The sequence below is a fragment of the Trachurus japonicus genome, chromosome 16 (genome assembly GCF_045865225.1).
Source record: "Trachurus japonicus isolate A0001 chromosome 16, Traja_1.0".
Taxonomy (NCBI): Eukaryota; Metazoa; Chordata; class Actinopteri; order Carangiformes; family Carangidae; genus Trachurus; species Trachurus japonicus.
The window spans coordinates 36,533,349-36,559,920 of record NC_140922.1 but is presented as its reverse complement, the minus strand read 5'-3'; the positions used below and the strand labels follow the sequence as shown (position 1 = coordinate 36,559,920).

The following is a 26,572-nucleotide window of genomic DNA, read 5'->3' as shown; positions in this document are numbered from 1 at the left end:
AAAAAACAAACATACATAAAAACAAAACTAACCCAGAAAAGACTGGAACCAATAAGGTTAACAACAGTATTTAAATATACAGCTCTGGAAATAATGAAGAGACCACTTCAAAATGCTCAATTCCTCTGGTTTTACTATTTATAGGTAGGCTATGTGTTTGAGTAAAATTAAATTACATTTTTTTGTTTCATTCTAGAACCTACTGACAACATTTCTCCCAAAATTGGAAATACAAATATTGTCATTTAGAGCTTTTATTTATTTATTTGCAGAAAATGGCAACAGGTCAAAATAACAAAACAGTTCTGGTGTTTTCAGACCTTATAATGACCGTATAATGCAAAGAAAACAAGTTCATATTCATTTTAAAGCAACACAGCACTACTTTTTAAACTTAGGAAGAATTTAGAAAGTAACTGATACAAACTCAGTTTCCTCCCTACATCAATTTCCCTCTTAAATAAACCTGCTAAATCTTAATTGGGCTGTTATCCCTATTTTTCATCTCAGATTGTACCTTTTTTTTTTTTTTTTTAATCCTTTTATTGCTCTAGACACTCATGCACTTTATTTGAGTTTTTAATAGTCTCTCATCAGTATTTTTTATCTACCATATTCATATTTATCTGTGCGAATGTGAGAATCATGTGTATGTGAGAACTGTGTGAGGAATGTCGAATGTACTGGTTTTTTATCTGTTTTGTGTATTTATGTAATTGCAGCAACTTGTGGCACATGACTGTCCATGACTAATTTCCCTGCTGCGGGGATAATAAAGTTTATATTGATTGATATTGAAAATGAAAGCTGCAGCAGAAGCAGAGCAGACCTGAAGATCTCTTTATTTTTTTCTAATTTCTGTTCATTTTGCTCATATAACATTGATTATCTATGCACTTTATCTCTTTTTTTTTCTATGTTTATTTGTTAGCCATAGAAATGTGTCTTGTTGTAATTTGTTATAGGGGTGGAACCTATGTACGAGCCAACCGGCTTCGTTCCCTCCTTGCACCATTGAAATTTGTGTGCTAAATAAATAAACTAAACTAGCTGTATATAATAGTAAAGAAAAATTTAAATATCTGAGACAAAAACAAACAAAACAGAACAAAACTACATGAAATCTGCAGCAGAAGCAGAGCCAGACCTGAAGATGTGCAGCGGGTCTTGGGGCCGCTGGCGGCCGGTGCAGCGGTACTGGTCCGTGGTGAAGCTGCCCATGCGGATGTTGGCGGCGATCTGCTTGAAGCGCTTGAGGCTCATGGCGCGGTAGAAGGTGTAGCTGTTGTCATAGTGACCCCACGACCAGTAGTGGGCCAGGTCGGGGAGGGTCTGGATCCCCATCAGGACCACCAGGCCGATGAAGCCTTTGATCTGTTGGTTGGAAGTAGATATGTTTCATTAACACATTAAATTAGTCAGGACTAAAACACCAGAGATACGGCACAGAAGTTTATACACACAATCATTTCACGAGGCAGATGACAGAATGTCGGTCTGGAGGAGAACTCACCGCTGCACTGCAAAAACTCAACATCTTTCCAAGAATATTTGTCTTATTTCTTGTCAAAACAAATCTCATTCTACTTAAAATAAGACTCATCACATAAAAAGCAGCTTGTTTTTAAACACTTTTTACTTCTTTCAAGCAGATTTTCACTTGAAATAAGTAGAAAAATCTGATAGTGGAGCAAGTTTTTCTTTCTTATTACAAACACAAGAAACCTGCTTTCACTGGCAGATTTTTCTACTTATTTCAAGTGAAACTTTGTAAAAATGAAAGTGAAAATGATCTAAAAACAAGTTCATTTTTAGGTGATGAGTCTTATTTTAAGTAGAAAGAGATTAGTTTTGACTAGAAATGAGACAAATATTCTTGGAAAGATTCTGAGATTTTGCAGTGCAGCAGCTAATGGGAGTCTTTAATAGACATAAACACAAACCTCGTGCGTCGTCACGGGAACCCAGTCTGGCGGCGAGGAGGAGGCGAGGCCCAGGAAGTGGCAGGTCTTGGCGTGAGCGTTGGTCTCCGTGGCGATGAGCTCCACCAGCGCGGCGGGGAACAGCAGGTTGAAGTAGTCGATGGCGTCGCTGTTCTTGGCCAGCGAGTGCTGAGGCCCGCTGCTCTGAGCGAACGGAGCGATGGTGATGGTGGCCGTGGCCTTCGCTGTCGCCGCGGCAACGCCCCCCTCCCCCTCCTCCTTCTCCTTCTCCTCCGGCAGCGTCGTCCAGCTCGCCGCCGACCGCCATGATGGATCGGGAAGGTCCTGGTTCTGATCCGAGTCCTTCTGCTGCTGCTGCTGCTGCTGCTGGCCGTCGTCATGGTGAAACCGGATGTCCGGCTCAACGTAGGAAGCTGAAGAGAAGCAGAACGACTCGTTAACTAGATTAAAGTCATCGTTTCTAAAGGGATAGTTCAACGTTTAGTCAAATTGGCCCATTGCCATAGTAATCCCTATAGTCATACACATGCAAAAACTCAATATCTTACCAAGAATATTTGTCTTATTTCTAGTCAAAATGTCATTTCTAGTCAAAACAAATCTCATTCTACCTAAAATAAGACTATAATATAATATATATTTTAGGTGATGATTCATTATTTTAAGTGGAAAGAGTTTAGTTTTGACTAGAAACGAGACATTTTGACAAGAAATAAGACAAATATTCTTGGAAAGATTTTGAGTTTTTGCAGTGTAGCCACTGACTGTATAAACTAGTGGTGAAGTCAAACGCACACACTGCAAAAACTCAAAATCTTTCCAAGAATATTTGTCTTATTTCTTGTCAAAATGTCTCATTTCTAGTCCAAACTAATCTCTTTCCACTTAAAATAAGACTCATCACCTAAAAATGAACTTGTTTTTAGATCATTTTCACTTGTTTCAAACTAATTTTCACTTGAAATAAGTAGAAAAATCTGCCAGTGAAAGTAAGTTTTTTTTGTGTGTTTGTAATAAGAAAGAAAAACTTGCTCCACTATCAGATTTTTCTACTTATTTCAAGTGAAAATATGTTTGAGAAAAGTAAAAAAAATGTCTTAAAAACATGCTGCTTTTAATGTGATGAGTCTTATTTTAAAGGGATAGTTCAACATTTATGGCAAAAAGGCCCATTGCCATAGTAATCCCTATAGTCATACACTGCAAAAACTCTTACCAAGAATATTTGTCTTATTTCTAGTCAAAACTAATCTCATTCTACTTAAAATAAGACTCATCACATTAAAAGCAGCTTGTTTTTAGACACTTTTTACTTCTTTCAAGCAGATTTTCACTTGAAATAAGTAGAAAAATCTGACAGTGGAGCAAGTTTTTCTTTCTTATTACAAACACAAAAAACTTGCTTTCACTGGCAGATTTTTCTACTTATTTCAAGTGAATATTTGTTTGAAACAAGTGAAAATGATCTAAAAACAAGTTAATTTTTAGGTGATGAGTCTTATTTTAAGTGGAAAGTGATTAGTTTTGACTAGAAATGAGACATTTTGACAAGAAATAAGACAAATATTCTTGGAAAGATTTAGAGTTTTTGCAGTGTAGGGGTTATGGCAATGGGCCAATTTGACAACATGTTGAACTAACCCTTTATATACATGTATAACCTACATTTATCAATTGTGGTTCTTACAAAAAATGATATCTTATAAAACATAAAAGTAAACTGACCCTTGAATTACACTGCAACAACTCTAAATCTTTCCAAGAATATTTGTCTTATTTCTTGTCAAAATGTCTAATTTCTAGTCAAAACTAATCTCTTTCCACTTAAAATAAGACTCATCACCTAAAAATCAACTTGTTTTTAGATCATTTTCACTTGTTTCAAACTAATTTTCACTTGAAATAAGTAGAAAAATCTGACAGTGAAAGCAATTTTTTTGTGTTTGTAATGAGGAAGAAAAACTTGCTCCACTATCAGATTTTTCTACTTATTTCAAGTGAAAATCTGCTTGAAAGAAGTAAAAAGTGTCTAAAAACAAGCTGCTTTTTATGTGATGAGTCTTATTTTAAGTAGAATGAGACATTTTGACTAGAAATAAGACAAATATTCTGGGTAAGATTTTGAGTTTTTGCAGTGTAGTGCATACAAGGTCATTTATCTCAACAACCACATCATTGACCAACAACATTGTGTCTCACAGAATAAACTGTTATTATCATGGTGTTTAACAGCGTTTCTCCATCAGCCTCGAGGTCAAAGGTCACGTTCAAGTGTTGGACAGACAAACTGTTCCTCCCGTTTCCGTGGCGCCGTCCCCTGTTGTTTGCTTTGGCGAAGCTGGACGCCGTCCGAGCCGCGGTGGGAGGAAACGGCTCGGAGGCAACACGGGGTCGTCTCCATGGAGACACAGAACAATTGACCAGCAGCAGCTGTTTTATTTATCAACTCAAACTAAACTGTCGTAACATCCCAGACGGAGGAGGACGATCCAGATGTTCAACCACAGCTGCTGCACTGCAAAAACTCTGAATGTTTGTCTCATTTCTAGTCAAAACTAATCTCTTTCCTCTTAAAATAAGACTCATCACCTAAAAATGAACTTGTTTTTAGATCATTTTCACTTGTTTCAAACTAATTTTCACTTGAAATACTGTAAGTAGAAAAATCTGCCAGTGAAAGCAAGTTTTTTGTGTTTGTAATAAGAAAGAAAAACTTGCTCCACTATCAGATTTTTCTACTTACGGTATTTCAAATGAAAATAGACTTGAAATACGTAAAAAGTGTCCAAAAACAAGCTGCTTTTAATGTGATTTTACATATAATGACCTTAGTTTTGACTAGAAATAAGATAAATATTCTTGGAAAGATTTTAAGTTTTTGCAGTGAGTCTGGAGGAGAACTCTCTGCTGCACTGCAAAAACTCTAAATCTGTCCAAGAATATTTGTCTTATTTCTTGTCAAAATGTCTCATTTCTAGTCAAAACTAATCTCTTTCCACTTAAAATAAGACTCATCACCTAAAAATTAACTTGTTTTTAGATCATTTTCACTTGTTTCAAGCAGATTTTCACTTGAAATAAGTAGAAAAAGTTGCAAAAGGTTTGTTGTGTTTGTAATAAGAAAGAAAAACTTGCTCCACTATCAGATTTTTCTACTTATTTCAAGTGAAAATCAGCTTGAAAGAAGTAAAAAGTGTCTAAAAACAAGCTGCTTTTAATGTGATGAGTCTTATTTTAAGTAGAATGAGATTTGTTTTGACTAGAAATAAGACAAATATTCTTGGTGAGATATACAGATGTTACTGGTTCAAAATTGCGGGGTTTGTCCTGCACTGCAGGATCGTGTGAACGCGTGTCTTTTCACCACAACTGTTTTCCTCTAGGTGGCAGCACCGTACTAAATACTGCTCAGACGTTTTGGGGACAATGCTGACACGTCACACAATGTAGCCCGATTAGGAGTGGCACTGTTCATGATACAGAATACAAGAGGATGAAAGGAGAACTAGCTGCAGACAGTAAATAATATAGTAGCCTAGTTTTTCAATGACAAAATGTAACGACGGCAGCTACAGTAGACTATAGCCCACGTCTCACTCTCTTTTTTCGGTCATCTGTCTCGTCATCTCCAAAATGTGTTTTTAAAATGAGCCAACTACAGTACTGTGCAGTAGTGCCGCAGATTTCTCACTCCGCACCTTGTTTGAGAGTGCAGCTGGATGATTTCTTGTGAATGAACGGGTCTGTGTCACTTTGGGGCTGGGCGATAAAACATAGGATAAATAACTTTCCCTCGATAGAAGACGCGGCCGATACAAAGTCGATTTTCAGGTTTCATTCATCCATTTTTTGACAGACAACACAAACAGCCAGTGATAATGAGAGTGGTGACACCGTCAGCCATGCAGCCGGCCTGGACTTTTTATTCTTAATTATGAAGGATCATCTGCGCAAGGCAAAGATGATAGCATCAACAAAACACGGCGTAACACACGCGGCTGTATGGGACAGGCTTTTATTTAATTCAGAACAAACCGCTTAGCAAAAATGGAAAATATAGTCTATAATAATTAATTGATCTGTTGTTTGGCCACTGTTTGAAAATAACCCGAATTATGAGCAAATAATCTGATCCAGAGCAGCAGTCATAATCAGACTTCTTCTAAATAAACCTAAACATTCAATAACTGGGTCAGGTCGGACCATGGGGTGCGCTGCGCTCACGGACGCGTTGATGTTTTGTGATTTATCTGCTGCCTTGACTCTGCCCTTTATACATGTGCGTTCAGATTAACAATAAGACAAGCCATGGTTGAGTTTATTTAGTTAATAATCAGCATCTTAGTACCTCTGATCCGGAGCGATAGTGTTATGAAAATCGCTACAGTTGAACTGGTCTGGTTTTTAGCTGCTCAATCTCATTGTTTCAAAGAAAAGGGATTGATTTTTATAACGAAATGAAACGAAAACAATATTATATTGATACATTGTTGTAAAAAAAAATCCAAAAGAAACGAAAATGAACTAAAGAAAATAACTTTCACACACACATTAAAACAGTGCGATTGGTTGAAAGCTGATAATTAGCCATGTGCTTATAAGCTGATTGGCCGAAACCAAGAACAAAGCCGCGTGAATGGCCAGTCGCCATGTGTTAACAGCCGACATGTAAATCAGCTGTTTCGTTGGGCGTTATATGAATAGAGATGTTAATGTGTCTCATAAGGTACTTTGCACATAGGCTACTTTCTGTAACTGGAAGAAAAACAGCCAGCTGGAAGAATGTGTTGCCTAAATCTTTTACTGTGTGGGAGATCTCCACCAACGTAGCCGGGGAGAAAGCAAGTGGGACCGTTCTGCCCAGTCTCTGAGCAGCGCACGTTTCACAGACTCCAGCACCTTGGACAATGCTGCGGGGGGAGGGAGGGGGGCTGTCGGGGTGGAGGTGCTGAAATGGAGAGCTGTCCCCCACAAGGTGCTAAAGCAGTGTTTCCCCCAGAAAATTTGTTAGTTAAGGTGGTGTCTGACCTGTCGACGGGGGGGGGGACGCACCGCGCCGTATTAAGTTTCGCTTTCAACAGGCGCTGCTGTTACGCATGCGCGCTTCTCTGTGGTGTGTATGTGTGTGAGACAGTGTTGGGCAAGCTACTTGGAAAATGTAGAGCAGGTTTTGAGCTAAGCTACAAGTTACTCTACATGAAATGAAGCTTCACTACACTGAAGCTACCCACCAGAGAAATGTAGCAAGCTACGCTACAATAAAATGAGAAAAGTAGCTTAGCTACATCAAAGCTATTTTTTTTAGAAGTTAAATAAAGTTTTTCATTTATATCAGCCCATTGTGAGTGCTGAAAGATCTATGCAAGTACATTCCAAAAAAACCCAAGTGTCTTTTCAAACAGTGGTTCCTAACCTTTCTTGGTCAGATTTTTTTTAGATTCATCAATTAGGCTACTAGACATTTCAGGCGACCTCATTTGAATCTCAGGCGACCCCACGTGGGGTCCCGACCCCAAGGTTGGGAAACACTGTTTTAAAAGACGTCGGCTACGGACGGAGTGGGCGACATGCTGGGACAAGGAGCTTTCGTTTTAACTGCTGCAGTCGTCTCTCCCTCTCGTAGCCTACTCAGCATGCTGTTCAGGGTGTTTGGTTTGATTCATTAAAAGGCGCGTTCCTACAGGAACGGTCCCCTCACTCAGCCTCTCAGTGGCCGTGTCTCCGCTGCAGACAGGACGCACCGGCACTTGGAGCGACGTGCAACGGTGCGCGCGGTCGCTGTGCAGCGATAAAGTTGTCCAGCTACGGCTCTGATTCACGAACTTAACTATCCCTCCTCCTCTGTCACCTGCTGCATGCCGCTCCGCTGCAGCAGACGGGCATCAGCAGATACGTACATGACGTCACATGGAAGCGGTGCGTTTAAGGTCTAGAAATGCCTGGGGAAATGTAGCTTCTGTGGACGCTACCGCGCTACTGATCAATAAAATAGCTTAACTACTGAAAAGCTATTTGATGTAGAAAACAGCGACGCTACGACCACGCTACTGAGAAATGTAGTTAAGTTATTAACGCCGCTACTTGTAGTAACGTCGCTACTGCCCAACACTGGTGTGAGAGGATGCGGCCATCGTCCGACGGGGGGGCGGCGGCGGCGGCGAATATCGCTAAATTTTTTTTTTTTAAGACGTTAGTTTAGGCGGCAGCTCTTTGTTGTTAAGGCGGCCGCCTTAACAGGAAAGCGCTGCGGGAAACCCTGGCTAAAGTGAGGGAGAGGAGTGGAGAGATTGGCCGTCCTAAGAAACGCCGGTTGATTTGAGCGATTTAAGCAAAGCAAAGCCTGGGCTTTTATTTGGTTTTATTATATGCTTGTGTTTTTTCTCTATTTTTGCCTGTTTTCACTCTGCACCTGCCCTAATGTGTGTCTCCCTTGTCTCTAGTAAATGAATATTTCCCACAATAAAATGAGTCTTTAGAACAAAGAACTGATTTTTTTCTCTAGCTTTATAGAGCTTTATAGGCTATAATAACCTTTACTTGCTTACTGCTTTTTGAATCACTTGACAAAATAAGATGCCTCGAGCAAACTTGGATATGAAAACATTTTATTGAAGAAGAAAAAACACACACACATTGTAGCATCAAGTACTGTAGGCTACTGTAGGCTACAGTAGGGTGAGGATAGGACCCTCAGATGATCTTCTCGGAGTTCGCAAGAACTCGTTGATCTTATCTGTGCAGTCTTTCAAATCCTTTCTGTCCATGCCTGGAAACTCCGTTCTCAGTGACTGCACTACAAAGTTCTTCACATTTTGTGGCAGTTCATGCTTCCCCCTGGATCCGTCCCAGTTTGTCGTTTTGGCCCAGGCTCGGTAATTGTCCTCTGAAATGACTCTCCGGAACAGTAGGCACCCAAAACGTCCCACCTGGCCGCGGCTCCGGCGACGGACTCGAGCATGGTCTTCAGGTCCGACATGCCTCAAGCTTACATCGGGGTGTTGGTGTTGTGTGATGTTAATGCTGTCCGAGGTTGAAGATAGAACCAGCGGTAGGCCTGGGACGATAATCAATAAATCAATTAATCGCACGATAAATGAAAATGAACTCGATAGTTTTTCCGGCCTCGATAAATCGCCATGTGCATGCGCACGTATTTGTTTTCCTGGTTTCTCCCTCCGACCAGGCTGGATGACAAGAGGCTTCACTCTGCATCGGTCTCAGACCTGGGCCGTTTGTTTCATAGCAGAATGAAAGGAGTGAACCCTCTTTTCAGTCATCCAGGATCTTTGTTTCCCAGAATGCATTTGGCAGCAACCGGCAGCGCTAGCTATAAAGCTAAGCAGCTAAAGCTATTTTACTGTAATTCTTGCTGCCGCGCTGTTAACACGTCACTTTTTAAAGTTTTAATATTTTTTCATGCCAGAAAGTCACAGTTCAGATCCCCAGTCTGTGGTCAGTTTATCCACATATCGCCTGAGATTTCCTCCGACGTTTGTGGAGCTAATGTGGTAGCAGCGAGCAGGAGGAGCGGGGCTTCCCACAGTCTGCAGCATGGATGTATTATGGTCTGCAGCAGCTCACGGGCCGGTCAACCTCCGTCATTGGGGGAGAAAACGACTAGAAAACTTATCAGCAGGTTTTTAGAGGTTTACCGCCGGCTGGTTTAATACTTTATAGGAGATAAATGCTGGTCTCACTGATGAAATCTTACACCTGTGGAAGTCATATTAGTTTGTTTGAATGAAAAGTGGAGCTTCAGGTGTGTAACGTTATTGGACAGAAGAGCTGCACTGCAATGTTTATTATTTTTTGTTTATTTTATTTTTTTAGGATAGTAGCTATATAAGTTCTTGTCATTCCAATTATAATGGTTAAAAAAATACTCATGAGAAATAAAAGTTTATCGCATTTAAAAGGGTCTACTTGCATTATTATGAAATATTATTATTATATTAGTGGTTAATTTGTTCTAAAAAAAAAAGTGTCAATAATATCGTTTATCGTCAATAATTTGTGGGACAATATATCGTCCATCAAAATGTATTATCGTCCCAGGCCTAACCAGCGGAGACATCAAGGCTTGCGACGAGGAAAGATCAGTAGTTAGTTAGTAGTAGTTAGTTCTAGTTTAATAGCCTAGAGTTTAAGCTGTGGATTACTGCACAGATCACTGAGTCATCCGCCTGTCGTCCTCCGTTCTCACAGATGCCACCTGGTGGTTGTTTTGGCACATTGAGGCTTTTCATTAAAACCTCTTCTCTCGCCAAAGAAAAAAAATGCCTGAGTCTTGTGCCGTCTCGCGTGGACCACGCGTGAAGTCCGCAATTTTGAACCAGTAACATCTGTAAGTAGAAAAATCTGCCAGTGAAAGCAAGTTTTTTGTGTTTGTAATAAGAAAGAAAAACTTGCTCCACTATCAGATTTTTCTACTTACGGTATTTCAAATGAAAATAGACTTGAAATACGTAAAAAGTGTCCAAAAACAAGCTGCTTTTAATGTGATTTTACATATAATGACCTTAGTTTTGACTAGAAATAAGACAAATATTCTTGGAAAGATTTTAAGTTTTTGCAGTGAGTCTGGAGGAGAACTCTCTGCTGCACTGCAAAAACTCAAAATCTGTCCAAGAATATTTGTCTTATTTCTTGTCAAAATGTCTCATTTCTAGTCAAAACTAATCTCTTTCCACTTAAAATAAGACTCATCACCTAAAAATTAACTTGTTTTTAGATCATTTTCACTTGTTTCAAGCAGATTTTCACTTGAAATGAGTAGAAAAAGTTGCAAAAGGTTTGTTGTGTTTGTAATAAGAAAGAAAAACTTGCTCCACTGTCAGATTTTTCTACTTATTTCAAGTGAAAATCTGCTTGAAAGAAGTAAAAAGTGTCTAAAAACAAGCTGCTTTTTATGTGATGAGTCTGATTTTAAGTAGAATGAGATTTGTTTTGACTAGAAATAAGACAAATATTCTTGGTGAGATATAGAGTTTTTGCAGTGTGTGTGTGTGTGTGTGTATCTTACTGTGCGGTCTGCAGGTGGCGCTGTGGTGCGTTGGGTTGTTGATCAGGTGAGCAGCCATCTGGTCCGCTGACTGAGGACTGAAGTCGCACTCGGAGCACTGCAGCACGAACACACTGAAACACACACACACACACACACACACACACACACACACACACACACACACACACACATTAATATGAATCTGTACTTGGTCTCAGGGTTAAAGGGTCTTTAGAGAGCGTGTTGGAGAGTGTCACTACACACCTCTTATGTTTTTACACACTATGTTCACTGCACCTTACATTTCATTTTGCACTAAACTACAGTCAACTCTGTCTATATGCTGTACAGTTTTATATTACATTTTATAGAACTACTTTATTATGTGTAGGTTGTTCTTTTTATTCTTGTGTTATGTATATGTATATGACTATATAGAGAGATAAAGATTAGTGATAATATATTAGAAGCTGGGGCCGCAACCCAAATTGCCCTTTGGGGACATGAAATAAACTGAACTGAACTGAACTGAATAAATCTATATATATGTATATACTCATATATCAGAGAGATAAAGATTAGTGATAATATATTAGAATAAATCTAGTTAGATAAACTCATAAATGAATTTATTGTATAGATTATAATGACAAGAAAGCTTGATAGATAATCTGTCTGTCTGTCTGTCTGTCTGTCTGTCTGTCTGTCTATCTATCTATCTATCTATCTATCTATCTATCTATCTATCTATCTATCTATCTATCTATCTATCTATCTATCTATCTATCTATCTATCCATCCATCCATCCATCCATCCATCCATCCATCCATCCATCCATCCATCCATCCATCCATCTATCTATCTATACTGAGGAACACAGCTCCACCTGCAGGCCACTGTATGAACTGATGTAATTAAAGTGGTGTTAAATACAGAGAAGGAGAAAAAGGAGAAGGAAAAGAACAAAACGAAGAAGAAACAGAAGAAAAAGGAGAAAAAGAAGCAGAAGAAGGAGAAGAAGAGGCGACCAATCAGGGCTCAGTAACTCAGGCGACCAATCAGGGCTCAGTAACTCACCATGGAGGAGGACGTCTGTGCAGGGGAACCACTTTGTCTTTGGAGCGCGGGACATGGTGACTGTAACCAAGACAACCAGGGATCAATCACAGTGACCAATCAGAGTGTGTTACTGTTTAGTTTAATAAGGGACAGTGTGCAATTACATTCATCATTTAAAGGAAAAAAAAATGTAAGATGGTTGCACCAGATTTAGCTCCCAGCTAATTTCCATCTGTCGTCCCTACACATAACATACAAGTAGTAAAATACACTGAATACAAGCTACTACCGTAAAACACCAAATAAAGGCCCGGGCGTTTATTTGCTTAAATCGCTCAAATCAACAGGCGTTTTTTGAGGCCATTTTTGGCAATTTCCGCCTGTTTTTGTATCACTGCAATTAAAGCTTTATAACCACAGAAGTACTAATCCCACAACTATGGTTTATGGCTTAACTCATTGAGTGCCGCGCTCCTTTCCAAAGTTTTAGTCAAGTGTACCGGCAAATTAGACCATATTTGACTTTTTATTTTAGAGCCATAGTGTATTCTATATTATTGCCACCAACACATACTGTAGCTCATTTGAAAGGTTTAACTTTATCCTTCAAATGGCCACAAACCGTTTGTTTCTACGTGCCTCCGTTCCTGAGAAAAGTCAAGCTAAACATGGCTGGGTTTCACCAAAATCCCTCCTTTTTTTCTAGAAAAGGAGATAGAGCGTCTTTTATGAAAGCTGCGCTGTTTGTGCCTGTCGCTCTTCTCACACTCGCATTTCTGGATCAAAGGGCTCGTATAAGATAAATATACACAACAATTGTTGTTCTATTCACAAAACCACCATCGGGGGCGGGGGGGGCGCCACTAAACAGCAATAACACAGACGCACCGTGCCGTGTCACAGCCTCTCGCCGCGGAACGTGAGGCTCTGCCGGCCACAGCGGCTCGCGAACACCGGTCCCGCCGGTGGTCGCGGTCCGTCTGTGGTACGGGTCGGTGGTGCCGGTCTGCTTTGGTCCAGAGACCATCAGATTTTACCGCGGGAGGACTTTGGGGAGGACACGGTGTTGCTCCAGATGAAGACCGGGCGGGACAGTGGGCTGAGAGCTTCCTGGTTCAGTTCCCAGCTGCTGCAGCCTCGCAGGTGAGAGCAGAGCAGCAGCAGAGCAGCTGCGCTGCATCTGCATGCAGAACTCCGTTTGCAGAAGCTGAGTTATGATAAAAACTTCCAGATCATGAGCTGTCATGTGACTTTGATCGTCATCTATTTCAGTTCTCCTCGTCGTAGAGTCCCCAAATTTACATATAATGTGTATTAAAGTGTCTATTTTCATAATTTAAAAAAAAAGCAAAAAACGAAAAATTTCGTTTTTGGCACTCAACGCATGGGAACGAAAAACGAGAAATTACGTGGTTGGCACTCAATGAGTTAAATGAAAGACAACCTTTGTCCCTTTACATCTATATGTATAAAATATTGAATTGAGTCATTCCATAAAAAAATGGGCTTCTGAAATAACTTTTTTTTTTGGAAAAAAAAAAAAAAACGAGTTTGAAATTTTTGGTGAAAAGGTGATATATCAAAATCCTAATTATAAAACAGGTTGAATTTTACATATATGGTTCACACACTCCCTGTCCACATGTGTACCAAATTTTAGGTTGATAGGTAAAACTACTGAGGCACTATAGAGTTTTTCCAAACAGTGTCCCTTGGCGATGTCCAGTGTGCAAAACCTGTCCAAAATTGTCCAATTTGGCTAAAATGCACACTGCAAGATTTTAGTAAGTTTTTGTTCCCCCAACAGATAACCTACTGGGGCCAATCACACACTTGATGGCTTTTAGGAACATTAGTTACATAAGTAACTGTGTGAACAGGTTAATAGTGTGTCCGTGGCAGCAGGCTGCGGTGGGACGATACGTGTTTCTCAAGGGGTGGGGCGGACTCGTTCTCGGTCTCGCTGACCTCCGCGGTCCTGGTACCCGCACAGGTACCAGGAGACCGAGACCCCCGGTCATCCGCCACAAGCTGCAAGAGCCCCGCGGACGCCCACACTGCAAAAACTCAAAATCTTTCCAAGAATATTTGTCTTATTTCTTGTCAAAATGTCTCATTTCTAGTCAAAACTAATCTCTTTTCCACTTAAAATAAGACTCATCACCTAAAAATGAACTTGTTTTTAGATCATTTCCACTTGTTTCAAACTAATTTTCACTTGAAATAAGTAGAAAAATCTGCCAGTGAAAGAAGTGTTTTGTGCTTGTAATAAGAAAGAAAAACTTGCTCCACTATCAGATTTTTCTACTTATTTCAAGTGAAAATCTGCTTGAAAGAAGTAAAAAGTGTCTAAAAACAAGCTGCTTCTAATGTGATGAGTCTTATTTTAAGTAGAATGAGATTTGTTTTGACTAGAAATAAGACAAATATTCTTGGTAAGATTTTGAGTTTTTGCAGTGCAGTCTCTCCACTCCTCTCCCTCACTTCAGCACCTGTGTTGGCTCGCTCCTCCGTCCTTTTTTTTTTTTTTTGAGGGAATGAAGTATAAGCTTATAATAATGCAACGTATAGCCTAAACACGCGTATGAGAACAGAACAGTAAATTGTTTAGCTACTTTTAAATGGAGTAATAAGTCATTTAAATGAGGAGTAGTGAGCCGAGCCGAGCCGAGCCGAGCCGAGCCGACACGGTGCAGCCCAGGACAGGTGCTGAAGTGCTGATGAGAGGAGGACAGACCGGGCAGGAGCAACCAGCCCAGAGGCGCCCCGTCGGTCCTCGGCCGTCTTTAATGTCTCGAGACCCCTTTCAATCTGTTTAAGGTTATTTGTTTGTGTTTGAGGCTATATTTGCATAGAATATTTTTGGCAACCAGAAAAACAATGTTTGACCCGGCGTTTATTTGGGATGGGCGTTTAATACAAAAAATATTTTGCTACACCCGGCGATTAATTGGGGCCGGCGGCAATTTGGGACTCGGCCATTATTTGACGTTTTACGGTAAACAAAGGTGAGGCATAAACAGACACAGTTAGACAATGGACAACACTTAGACAACAACATGTATGAGGTAGGAAAAGTGCTTATTGCAGCAAGATGTTGATTGTTATATAACTGTACTGTATGTGTGGTGGACACACACAGTACTGCAGTACTCTGATTACTTTACCTCAGTAATCTGATTACTCACTGTATCATGTGTGCGGCGTAGGCCCGGGAGCAGCAGCTGCTGTAGGGGCAGAGCAGGCAGCGGACGTGTGTCGGGTAATGAGCCGAGAAGTTGGAGGCGTCGGTCCCACACTCCAGACACAGGACGTGTTCTCTGTCCGACGCTCTGGTTCAAGTTTAAACATTTTTAGAAAAAAAAATTGGTAAGATTATCACAAAAAAATAAACAAAAAAGTTTTTAAAAATTTGGCAAAAAGTGGTAAAATTTTGCAATTTTTTTTTTTTTTAGAAAAATCTGGTAAAATTTCTCTGAAAAGGTGGTAACATTTCTAAAATGAAAAAAATAAAAAAAATTGTTTTAAAAATTTTAGAAGACACTGGTAAAATTTCTCAAAGAAATTCTAGGAAAAGTGGTAAAATAAAAAAAAATAAAAATTCAAACAATAATAAAGAAAAGTGGTAAGTAGTAATAGTATAGGAAAAAGTTTTTTTTTTTTAATTGAGAAGAAACTAGTAAAATTACTCAAGAATTCTAGAAAAAGTGGTAACATTTTGCAATTTTTCTCTGGTAAAATTTCTCTGAAAAAGTGGTAAAATTTGTTAGAAAAAAAAAGTTTTTTAAAAAATTGAGAAGAAACTGGTAAAAGTTCTCAAAGAAACTCTAGGAAAAGTGGTAAAATAAAATAAAAAAAATTCAAACAATAATAAAAAGAAAAGTGGTAAGTAATAATAGTATAGTAAAAAGATTTTTTAAAAATTGAGAAGAAACTGGTAAAATTACTCAAGAATTCTAGAAAAAGTGGTATAATTTTTTTTTTAGAAAAATCTGATAAAATTTCTAAGAAAAAAAAGTTTTAAAAATTTTAGAAGAAACTGGTAAAATTACTCAAAGAAATTCTAGGAAAAGTGGTAAAATAAAATGGCAAACAATAATTTAAAAAAGTGCTAAAAGTAATAATAGTATAGTACAAATTTTTTTTTTTAAATAGAGAAGAAACTGGTAAAATTACTCAAGAATTCTAGAAAAAGTGGTAAAATTTTTCTTTTTCTTTTTTTTTAAAGATAAATCTCGTAAAATTTCTCTGAAAAAGTGGTACAATTCCTCAAAAAAAAAAAAAAAAAAGTTTTAAAAATTTTAGAAGAAACTGGGAACATTTCTCCCAAAAAAAAGGGGGGGGCAAACAATGATACAAAATGGGTGAAATTAATAAAAAAAAATAGTTTTCAAGTTGTCGGCGTTTCTCTACTGACCTGCTGACGTGCAGCCGGCGGCTGAACGGCCTCTTGCTGGGGGAGCGGGGGGGTCTGGAGAGGGGCGGGGTCTTCTTCTCCGTCTTGATGACGATTGGCTGAACGAGGGAGGAGGAGGAGGAGGAGGAGGAGGGGGGGGTCTGGAGGAACCGCCCACCTGATGACGTCATCGGGGACTTGTTCTTCCCATAGGTCCTGATGGTCACCTAGCAACACAGAGGTCACAGGTCAGAGGTCAAAGGTCAAACAGGGTTCATACAGGAATCTGGAAGTTCATTCTAACACCTTTTCAAGACTTTTTCTCAATATTTTCTAACACCTCACCACCACTTCAAGCTGTAACCAGTTACATCAGTGACACTTTAAACTGAACAGGTTTAGTTTGTGATAAAGACTTTAGACCACTATGATGCTACAGAATTCAAAATAGGCTGGGATAAGAAATCAAAGGCAAAGTTTATCAAAAAAAACACATTGCTCCACTCTCAAAAAACCAAACCAATAGCCAATACAGTCACATCAACATCTATATGGGACAGGCTTTTATTCAATTTCAAACAAATCAGCTCAGCAAAGATGGGAAATTATATCATCATAATATAATTCTCAACGGGCCGCACAACTCGACCGGACGCACCGGGTCCAGAAAACATTTAATAACTCGGGTCGGGTCTTTTCTTTCTCTTTTTTTTTTGCTGCGGTCTGGTCGTGAGTCTGGCCGCATCAGCGGATCGGATAGGACCGGGTCGGGTCTTTGAGAACTGTAGCAGGAATTAAATCAGAAGTAGGGGAGCGCCGGGTCGATTGGTACACGGGACGACTGATACACAGCGATTTCCTCGAAAACCACACAAGCTTGAGCCGTCAGATTTTGTCACTACCTTCAGCACTCAACACCGACCAATCCTGGGAAAGCTTGTGAAATGACGTCACGCCATTCAAAAGTTATTAGCGCGAACCTGTTTTTTACTACGGAAAGTAAAATGTTACGTGCGGTAGTTTTTTTGTGATCAAAAGTTGTATTGTGTGTTTCATGCAATGATAATATGACCTAACAACAGATGAATTCGTACATAAACAGGTCCTAAACTATGCAATGTCATAGTTTTGAAGTTTAGAGGCAAAACAGGTTGAAGTGTCAGTAGTCGCTGCAGCTGTTTCAACTGTCCCTCACGCCACCGTGCGTAGTGATTGTGGTCACACTGCGCGATCAATATCTGTATAAATCACCAAATTAATACCCTATCGTTCTGCAATGAACAACAACCGATTTGAATGAACAACATATTTTTAATAAACACCACATATTTTTTATGAACAAAACGTGTTTATGACATGAATCAACAGATATTCAGCAAAGTGAGGGGAAAATGCCGAGGGTAAAATGACAATATGTTCAACTGTGTATCCATAAACATGACTTAGGACAGGGAAATAAGTAAATAAAATGAAAATGCAGTCGTCCAACAACTCGTACAAAAGAAGAAAGGCGAGTTTAATCGAAATGCGGATCTTGACAATTACGCACGGGACAAAAATATTTATTTGACCTATTTATATTGTGAGAAATGATGTGACATTTTGGCAATGACGAGTGCACTAGTATGTTGTCCGATATGCTGCATAAAAACGAGAGTAATGTCAGTAGTTTCTGTTTAAAACGCTGTTTCAACCGTCCCAACGACCCGCATAGGTGGGGCGTTTGAGACAAATGTCAACTTACGTTCAAAGTTAGAAAACAGCGCGATCATCCAACATATGTGTTAAATTACACTTGTAACTAAGAGAATACACATGTGAGTTGTTGATCACATGATAAAAATGTTTGTGTACATAACGTCATCTTTGAAAAAGACGTTTAAATGAAAAGTGTATCAATCGACCCGGCGCTCCCCTAAGCGATCCGGTGGTTTTGGCTAACTTCCGGCTTCTAGTTGAGACCGGCTTTTATTTATAGGGTCTTAATTTTCCCAAAATTGATTTATCACCTTTTAATACTTTTCAAGACCCCGCGGATACCCTGTCAGAGGTCGGAGGTCGGAGGTGGGAGCAGTGACATGGTGGGGGGGGGTGTAGTGTCAGACTGACCTTTGACCCCGGCGGCAGCCCCTCCAGCTGCGACGGCCGGCTGAAGCTGCGGTGGTTCTCCAGCTTGTGCTGCATCTTGTCTTTGAGGAAGATGAACTGGAGTCGACACTTGTTGCAGTGGAAGGCCTGGTTGATCTGAGATGAGATAAGAAAAGAAAAGAAAAGAAAAGAAAAGAAAAGAAAAGAAAAGAAAAGAAGACTTTATTGTCCAATGGTTTAAAAACACAGTGGAAATTTGCCTTTAGCATCTTGGTAGTCAGCCAACAATAACAGCTGCTCCAGCACAGTAACAACAAAATAAATCAACACATGAAATCGTTTGCCTGTCAAAATCCTTGTTATATATATATTTTTTTGTATTTAAGTACCCCATGTTTCCCCATTTCCCCAGAGGACTACAGATGGAAATTAGTGGCTCCGCTAAATCTGGTGCAGCCATCTTTTTATTGTCTCAATAGTTAATGTCACTGCACACTGTCCTTTTTAAATAAATAAAATAAATACAACATTACAGTATCATACAACAGCTGCGGTTTGACTGTAGCTCAGAGTTCACCTGAAGATCCACTGTAGACGGCACGAAGGACTTTTTGTACCTTGCTTTTTTAGCTAAGGGAGCACAGCAGCAGCAGCGTTGGTTACCACGGTTACCTGGTTACCTGTCAGCAGGTGTGTGTGTGTGTGTGTGTGTGTGTGGTTACCATAGTTACCTGGTGTGTGAGCAGGTGCTGCTGGTAGCTGACCGGGTGTCTGGTCACCTTCAGACAGAAGACACAGAGCAGGAAGCGAGAGTCTCTGTGGAAGCTGGCGAAGTGCTGCAGCACGTCAGAGTAGAAGGAGGAGCGGTACGAGCACACCTGGAGAAATAACACACACACACACACACCTGAGTTACAACACACCTGTTACAGAGAGAGGTAGACAATACACACACACCTGAGTTACAACACACCTGTTACAGAGAGAGGTAGACAATACACACACACCTGAGTTACAACACACCTGTTACAGAGAGAGGTAGACAATACACACACACCTGAGTTACAACACACCTGTTACAGAGAGAGATACAACACACACACACCTGAGTTATTATAACACACACACCTGTAGAGAGTTACAACACACCTGAGTTATAAGGGTTCGTACAGCTTAGGCCAAGTTAAATTTAAGACTTTTCCAGCTGTCCTTTCAAAACAAATGCATAAAAAGTCTGGGGGAAAAAACACTGACTCTGCAGCTGGTGGCGGTGAGAAATTTAGCGGTGACAAGCTGAAGGAAATGGAGCAGTAAAGTGCAAGAGGGACAGCTGCGGTGGAGGCTATGTGCTGGACCTGGGGGAATCAAGTGGTCAGTGTGGTGGTCACTGCCTGTCGGTGGTCACTGAAACCAGATGTTTGTGCTGAAACCAGATGTTTATGCTGAAACCAGATGTTTATGCTGAAACCAGATGTTTATGCTGAAACCAGATGTTTATGCTGAAACCAGATGTTTGTGCTGAAACCAGATGTTTGTGCTGAAACCAGATGTTTGTGCTCAAACCAGATGTTTGTGCTGAAACCAGATGTTTGTGCTCAAACCAGATGATTGTGCTGAAACCAGATGATTGTGCTGAAACCAGATGTTTGTGCTGCCAGTGGCCGCTGAAACCAGATGTTTGTGCTCAAACCAGATGATTGTGCTGAAACCAGATGTTTGTGCTCAAACCAGATGATTGTGCTGAAACCAGATGATTGTGCTGCCAGTGGCCGCTGAAACCAGATGTTTGTGCTGAAACCAGATGTTTGTGCTGAAACCAGATGATTGTGCTGAAACCAGATGTTTGTGCTGAAACCAGATGTTTGTGCTGCCAGTGGCCGCTGAAACCAGATGTTTGTGCTGAAACCAGATGTTTGTGCTGAAACCAGATGATTGTGCTGAAACCAGATGTTTGTGCTGAAACCAGATGTTTGTGCTGCCAGTGGCCGCTGAAACCAGATGTTTGTGCTGAAACTAGATGATTGTGCTGAAACCAGATGTTTCTGCTGAAACCAGATGTTTCTGCTGAAACCAGATGTTTGTGCTGAAACCAGATGTTTCTGCTGAAACCAGATGTTTGTGCTGAAACCAGATGTTTGTGCTGAAACTAGATGATTGTGCTGAAACCAGATGTTTCTGCTGAAACCAGATGTTTATGCTGAAACCAGATGTTTGTGCTGAAACCAGATGTTTGTGCTGCCAGTCGGCCTCGGTGTGTGTTGTCTGTGCCTGGACTCTGTGCTGGACAGGGAAAGTTGCTGCATAGCGTATAACTGGAGCAGAGTGGTGAGTTGTTTTCGTCTCTTTTCAATTGATAGCTTTCAGTGACGTCACTTCCCAGGGACCTGGCGGTCAAAAGCAACATTCCAAAATAGCAGCGCAACGGACTTTCTATGGACAAACAACCGAGTAATGACTTAAATCATCTGCCAGCAGCCGAGAAAGAAAGATATAAAAACAACTTTGAAGTTTTGGGCACTTGTGCCCCATATTCAACACCAGCTGCTGTATACCAGCTGTTTAAAATGACCAGTTCCCTGCCGAAGCTCCAGTTGGGCGATGTTTACATTTACCTGGTGGAGAATCCATCATCCTCCACCGCTTGTAACCAATACCTCCGGTGTTATGGCTCAACTGGTTTCTGATTAAAAGCCCCATTTTGTAGTTTTTTGATCTTAAAATAATGTTTCTGAACTCGTTGAAGTGGTAGAAATGTACCTGTAACTTTCCTGTGTGGGAACACCGTCCTGGTACCGCAGCTCCGCTGAGCTCCACAGTCTGAGCTCCAGCTCACTGAGCCCAGGCTCCCTGCTCCTCTCACCCACAAACCAGAGCCCTTAGCTGGGCTGCACGGTGACCAGCTGCCCCCCCTTTACCCCCCGGAGCTTTGCTACGCACCGCTACCGACGGCAACGATGACGGCGGTCCGACAGCGGCGGCGGCGGTGGCGATGGTAACAAAGAACCGCCCGCCACCGGACACGGCAACAGCACCGCCCGCGGCGGCAGCGACACGGTAACGGGGGTCGGGACCGACCGCGGCGCGGCGAGGACGATGTTGTTATTGTATTTTCAGAGTGTTTTCCATTAGTTGGTAACTTTAACATGACAGGCTTTGTCATAGTGCAGTGTTGTGCAGAGTGAGAGTAGTGTGGCGCTGACTGACTGTAGATTGCCTGAACAGGTTCACTCACAGAAGCATATTGGCTGCAGTAACATGTGAACTGCGGCTTGATTTGTGAATTTGTGACAAATCTGCGGACGGAAGTGCAGCACAGCTGTTGTTCGGTACGGTAACCAGTTAAATCAGACACCAGTTGGGCCATAACACCGGTATTTTTGAAGCAGCAGGGAGCAGTGTGTGTTTTTCTGCCTTGTCCTAAGCCGCGGACAGCGGGGAAGTGGATTGTTTTGACCGCCAGGGGGGCGTTCCACACGGGCCGTGACGTCACATGAAAGCTATCAATAGAAACCAGACTAAGCTAACAGATGTTTGATGCCTCATATTATGGGATGGGACCCTGTTTATACTGTTGATGACGTTTGGTGCTGTTCTGAGCATTATTTGAGGCTGTAAGTGGCTTTTTGATCGGTGGATAGTGGATCCATATACTGCGCTGTTTGTTATGGTGCGGTCATTGCTAAAGTTGCTACAACCGGAGAAACTAGCGGTTAGCAGACTTCATCTCTAACTCGGTGTTACAGTGCGTTGGACCATGGCTTAAATTTACGCCGGAATATCTTGTTTTTAGATTAATTCATTCAATGCCTTTTAAGACTTTTTAAGGATCCGTAAGAACCCTGATAACACACCTGTAGATAACACACTGTGGATCAGAGCTGAGGACTCACCTGACACACGTAGGGCATCTCTCCTGGTTTGTGGTTGGACTTCATGTGGTTGAGGAAGGCCGGCTCGTTGTCGAACGCCCACTCACAGATACGACACATACCTGGACACACAGGGACAGGTCAGTTACACACCTGGTCAGGAGGAGGAGGTTGTTGTTGTCAGGTGTTTGTGTTTGTTGTAGTGAGTTGTGGGTCTTACTGGAGGAGGGGGCGGAGCCGTGCACCTTCTCCAGGTGAACCACCAGGTGAGACGGAGACGAGAACTGGCGGTAACAGAACCTGCAGCACTTCCAGTCTTCAGGGAATCCTCCTCGGATCAGGTCCGAGTGCTGCAGCATGTGCTGCATGAACCTACACACACACACGCACACAGGTAAACACAGGTAAACGCACAGGTGAACACCCTGGTTTTGTTGAGAAATTCTACCAATTTTACCACAGAGAAACTGCACTGAAGTCGTTCATTTGAAGAAGGATGTATTTGGTGTTTTGCCGACGGGATATGGGAAAAGTTTAATCTACCAACGTCATCCTGCTCTTTGCTCTGATTGGTCGTAGCGCTATATATATATAGTCTGGTGCGTCAGGCTACCTTTTCCGAGAAATTTTACCAGTTTCTTCTAAGATTTTTAAAACTTTTTTTTCTTTTTTTGAAATTTTACCACTTTTTCAGATACATTTTACCAGATTTTTCTAAAAAAAAAAAAAAATGTACCACTTTTTTCTAGAAATGTTTCAACTTTTTTGGAGAAAATGTACCACTTTTCTCCCAGAAATTTCTCTATAATCTTTCACAAATGTACGCCTAATTTAAACGTACATTAATTGTTTGTGTATTTCTGGTGTCTGCTTCAAAATTTTGTCCTGGGGGTCCGTGGTCTAATTTGTTTGACTTTTTTTTTTTTTCACTTTTCCTAGAATTTTTTTGAGAAATTTTACCAGTTTCTTCTCAATTTTTCTTTTCTACTTTTTACATTTTTTTAAAAAGAAATGTTACCCCTTTTTGTTACCCCTTTTTTGGGGGAGAGATTTTACCACATTTTTATATAATTTTTTTGAAAAATCTTACCACTTTTTTCTAGAAATGTTTCAACTTTTTTGGAGAAATTGTACCACTTTTTTCCCAGAAATTTCTCTATAATCTTTCAAAAATGTACACCCAATTTAAACGTACATTGATTGTTTGTGTATTTCTGATGTTTGCTTCAAAGTTTTGTCCAATGGGGGTCCGTGGTCTAATTTGTGTCCATTTTGGGTCCTTGATATAAAACAGTTTGAGAAGCTGAACAGTTTACCCAGCTAAAAAGCAGTATTATATACCCACTACAAACATTAGCCTACACCACCACTTGTTTTGTTTTATTTGAAATTTTACCACTTTTTTCTAGAATTTCTTTTAGAAATTTTACCAGTTTCTTCTAAAATGTTTTTAAAAATTTTTTTTTTTTTTTTTTTGAAATTTTACCATATTTTTATAAAAAAAAAAAAAAAAAAAAAAAAAACACAACATTTTACCACTTTTTCTAATTTTTTTAAAACTTTTTTGTTTATTTTTTTGTGAGAATTTGTACCACTTTTTTCTAGAAATGTTTCAATTTTTTGGGAGAAATTGTACCACTTTTTTTCTATAATGTACGCCTAATTTAAACATACATTGATTGTTTGTGTATTTCTGGTGTTTTGTCCAATGGGGGTCCGTGGTCTCATTTGTGTCAGTTTTGGGTCCTTGGTGTAAAAAAGTTTGAGAAGCTGAACAGTTTACCCAGCTAGAAGGCAGTATATTATATACCCACTCCAGACAGCAGCTCCTACCTGAGGTTGTTCTCGGCCGGGTGGGAGCAGATCTGGCAGGTGAAGGTGGAGATCTGGATCCCCAGCGGATGCGGCATGCGGAGCTTCAGGTCGCCCTCGTACGTCCCGTAGTAGAACTGCTCCACGCTCATCACCACGCGGGGCGGGTCGGCCGCCGCCACCGTCACCACCCTCGCCGTCATCGGCGTCGTCGCCGTCACCACACCGGTTGTCGGGACAACAGAGGGGGCGGGGCCAGGAGCTACAGGTAATACACAGATACAGAGTTTATTGATTCATCTGGTGTCCAGTGATCCAGTATTGATTAGAGCTGCAGCTATCGGTTATTCTATCTTTTATTTCATCAAGTAATATAATACAGTGTTTTTCCTTTTTAAATTGTTCTATATAAAGGACGTGTTTGCAAATGAACAACATCAAAAACCGCAAACATGGAGGAGATTCAGTGTTTTCTGCTGGTTGTTACGCTCCATGTTATTGTACGACGATGGAAATTAGGCGAGTGTTTGTGGCCAAGCCGATTCAAGACGACTTTTACAGATCATCGGAGAGCTCGACCTTTTTAAGAGCATTATGGATGAAATTTAAGACCTATCTCATGACAAAAGAAATGCAGAGTCACAAAAATAGTGAATAAGTTGCATGTAGTGCTCATCTGTAGTTGTAAATACATTCAATAAAGCACAACGAGGGGTCGCGGAAGCATTTCACTGAGGTAGCGTTACATTGGGCGTAAGGAAATTGAGACCTGTCTAAAATTATTTAATACTTCAGTGAATTTAAGACTTTTTCAAATTTTATTTTCAAATTTTAGACTTTTTTAGACCACACAGAAACCCTGTTATTTTCTGTCTTTTTAATTACTTAATTAATAAATTAATTAATTAATTAAACAAAGCTTCGATTCAGGAAAAACTGCCTCGACCATTTTTTGTACTAGAATCATTCTAGTTACTGGAGTAGTGGTTTCAGCTCTAGTGCTGGTCTCAGTGTTGATGGTCGACCTACTCAGGCTACTGCTCAGGGCGCCGGTGACTCTGGAGACGCCATTGGCCGACCCCGAGGGGAGGGCGGGGGAACCGGCCAGCTTCAGGGCGCCAGCTCCGCCCACCTGCGTCATCTGGAGGTTCACTGGAGGAAACAGGAAACAGACAGACAGGTGGGTCAGTGGATCGATACGTCGGCTCATCAACACATAAAATATATCCTACAATGTCTAAAACAATAGAATATACGGGTCAATGACGTCATGCAACACAATGTCAAGTGGTGTAACCAGTATATTACTCTTATATTAAAAATCTGACTATATATAGGAAAATAACTCTTGACTCATGTGGAATAAATGTAATATACATTTTTTCTCCAATGCAAAACTATGTTATTTGACAAATTTTACATAATTTGTCACATTATTCAGAAAAAAGTTGTGTTTTTAGGATAATCCCTGGCTGATACTTAAATCTATCTATCTATCTATCTATCTATCTATCTATCTATCTATCTATCTATCTATCTATCTATCTATCTATCTATCTATCTATCTATCTATCTATCTATCTATCTATCCATCCAACCATCTATCCATCTATCTATCCAACCATCCATCTATCCAACCATCTATCCAACCATCCATCCAACCATCCATCCATCCATCCATCCAACCATCCAACCATCTATACAACCGTCTATCCAACCATCCAACCGTCTATCCATCCATCCAACCATCCATCCAACCATCCATCCATCCAAACATCTATCCAACCATCCATCTATCCAACCATCCATCTATCCAACCATCCATCCAACCATCTATCCAACCGTCTATCCAACCATCTATCCAACCGTCTATCCATCTATCCAACCATCTATCCAACCATCTATCCAACCATCCAACCATCTATCCAACCATCTATCCAACCATCCAACCATCTATCCAACCATCCAACCACCTATCCAACCATCTATCCAACCGTCTATCCAACCATCTATCCAAACTTCTATCCAACAATCTATCCAACCATCTATCCAACCATCCAACCATCTATCCAACCATCCAACCATCTATCCAACCAACCAACCATCTATCCAACCATCCAACCACCTATCCAACCATCCAACCATCTATCCAACCGTCTATCCAACCATCCAACCATCTATCCAACCATCCAACCATCTATCCAACCATCCAACCACCTATCCAACCGTCGATCCAACCGTCTATCCAACCATCTATCCAACCGTCTATCCAACCATCCAACGATCTATCCAACCATCCAACCATCTATCCAACCGTCGATCCAACCGTCTATCCAACCATCCATCCAACCATCTATCCAACCATCCATCCAACCATCTATCCAACCATCCAACCATCTA

General features: G+C 40.6%; 1 protein-coding gene across 1 annotated transcript in view; it reads right to left on the bottom strand.

The window, feature by feature from the left end:
- The window catches only part of LOC146972853 (uncharacterized), a 72,041-nt gene that overhangs the window by 22,948 nt on the left and 22,521 nt on the right, over positions 1-26,572 (bottom strand). Inside the window, exons 7-18 of the mRNA XM_085803193.1 lie at positions 25,202-25,324; positions 24,194-24,434; positions 22,581-22,732; positions 22,382-22,482; positions 19,223-19,369; positions 18,513-18,647; positions 16,425-16,630; positions 15,196-15,339; positions 12,026-12,085; positions 10,966-11,078; positions 1,944-2,356; positions 1,148-1,374 (exon numbers count right to left, since the gene is read on the bottom strand). Of these exons, the coding sequence (XP_085659319.1) occupies positions 1,148-1,374; positions 1,944-2,356; positions 10,966-11,078; positions 12,026-12,085; positions 15,196-15,339; positions 16,425-16,630; positions 18,513-18,647; positions 19,223-19,369; positions 22,382-22,482; positions 22,581-22,732; positions 24,194-24,434; positions 25,202-25,324 (2,062 nt within the window). The remainder of the gene's footprint in view (positions 1-1,147; positions 1,375-1,943; positions 2,357-10,965; positions 11,079-12,025; positions 12,086-15,195; positions 15,340-16,424; positions 16,631-18,512; positions 18,648-19,222; positions 19,370-22,381; positions 22,483-22,580; positions 22,733-24,193; positions 24,435-25,201; positions 25,325-26,572) is intronic.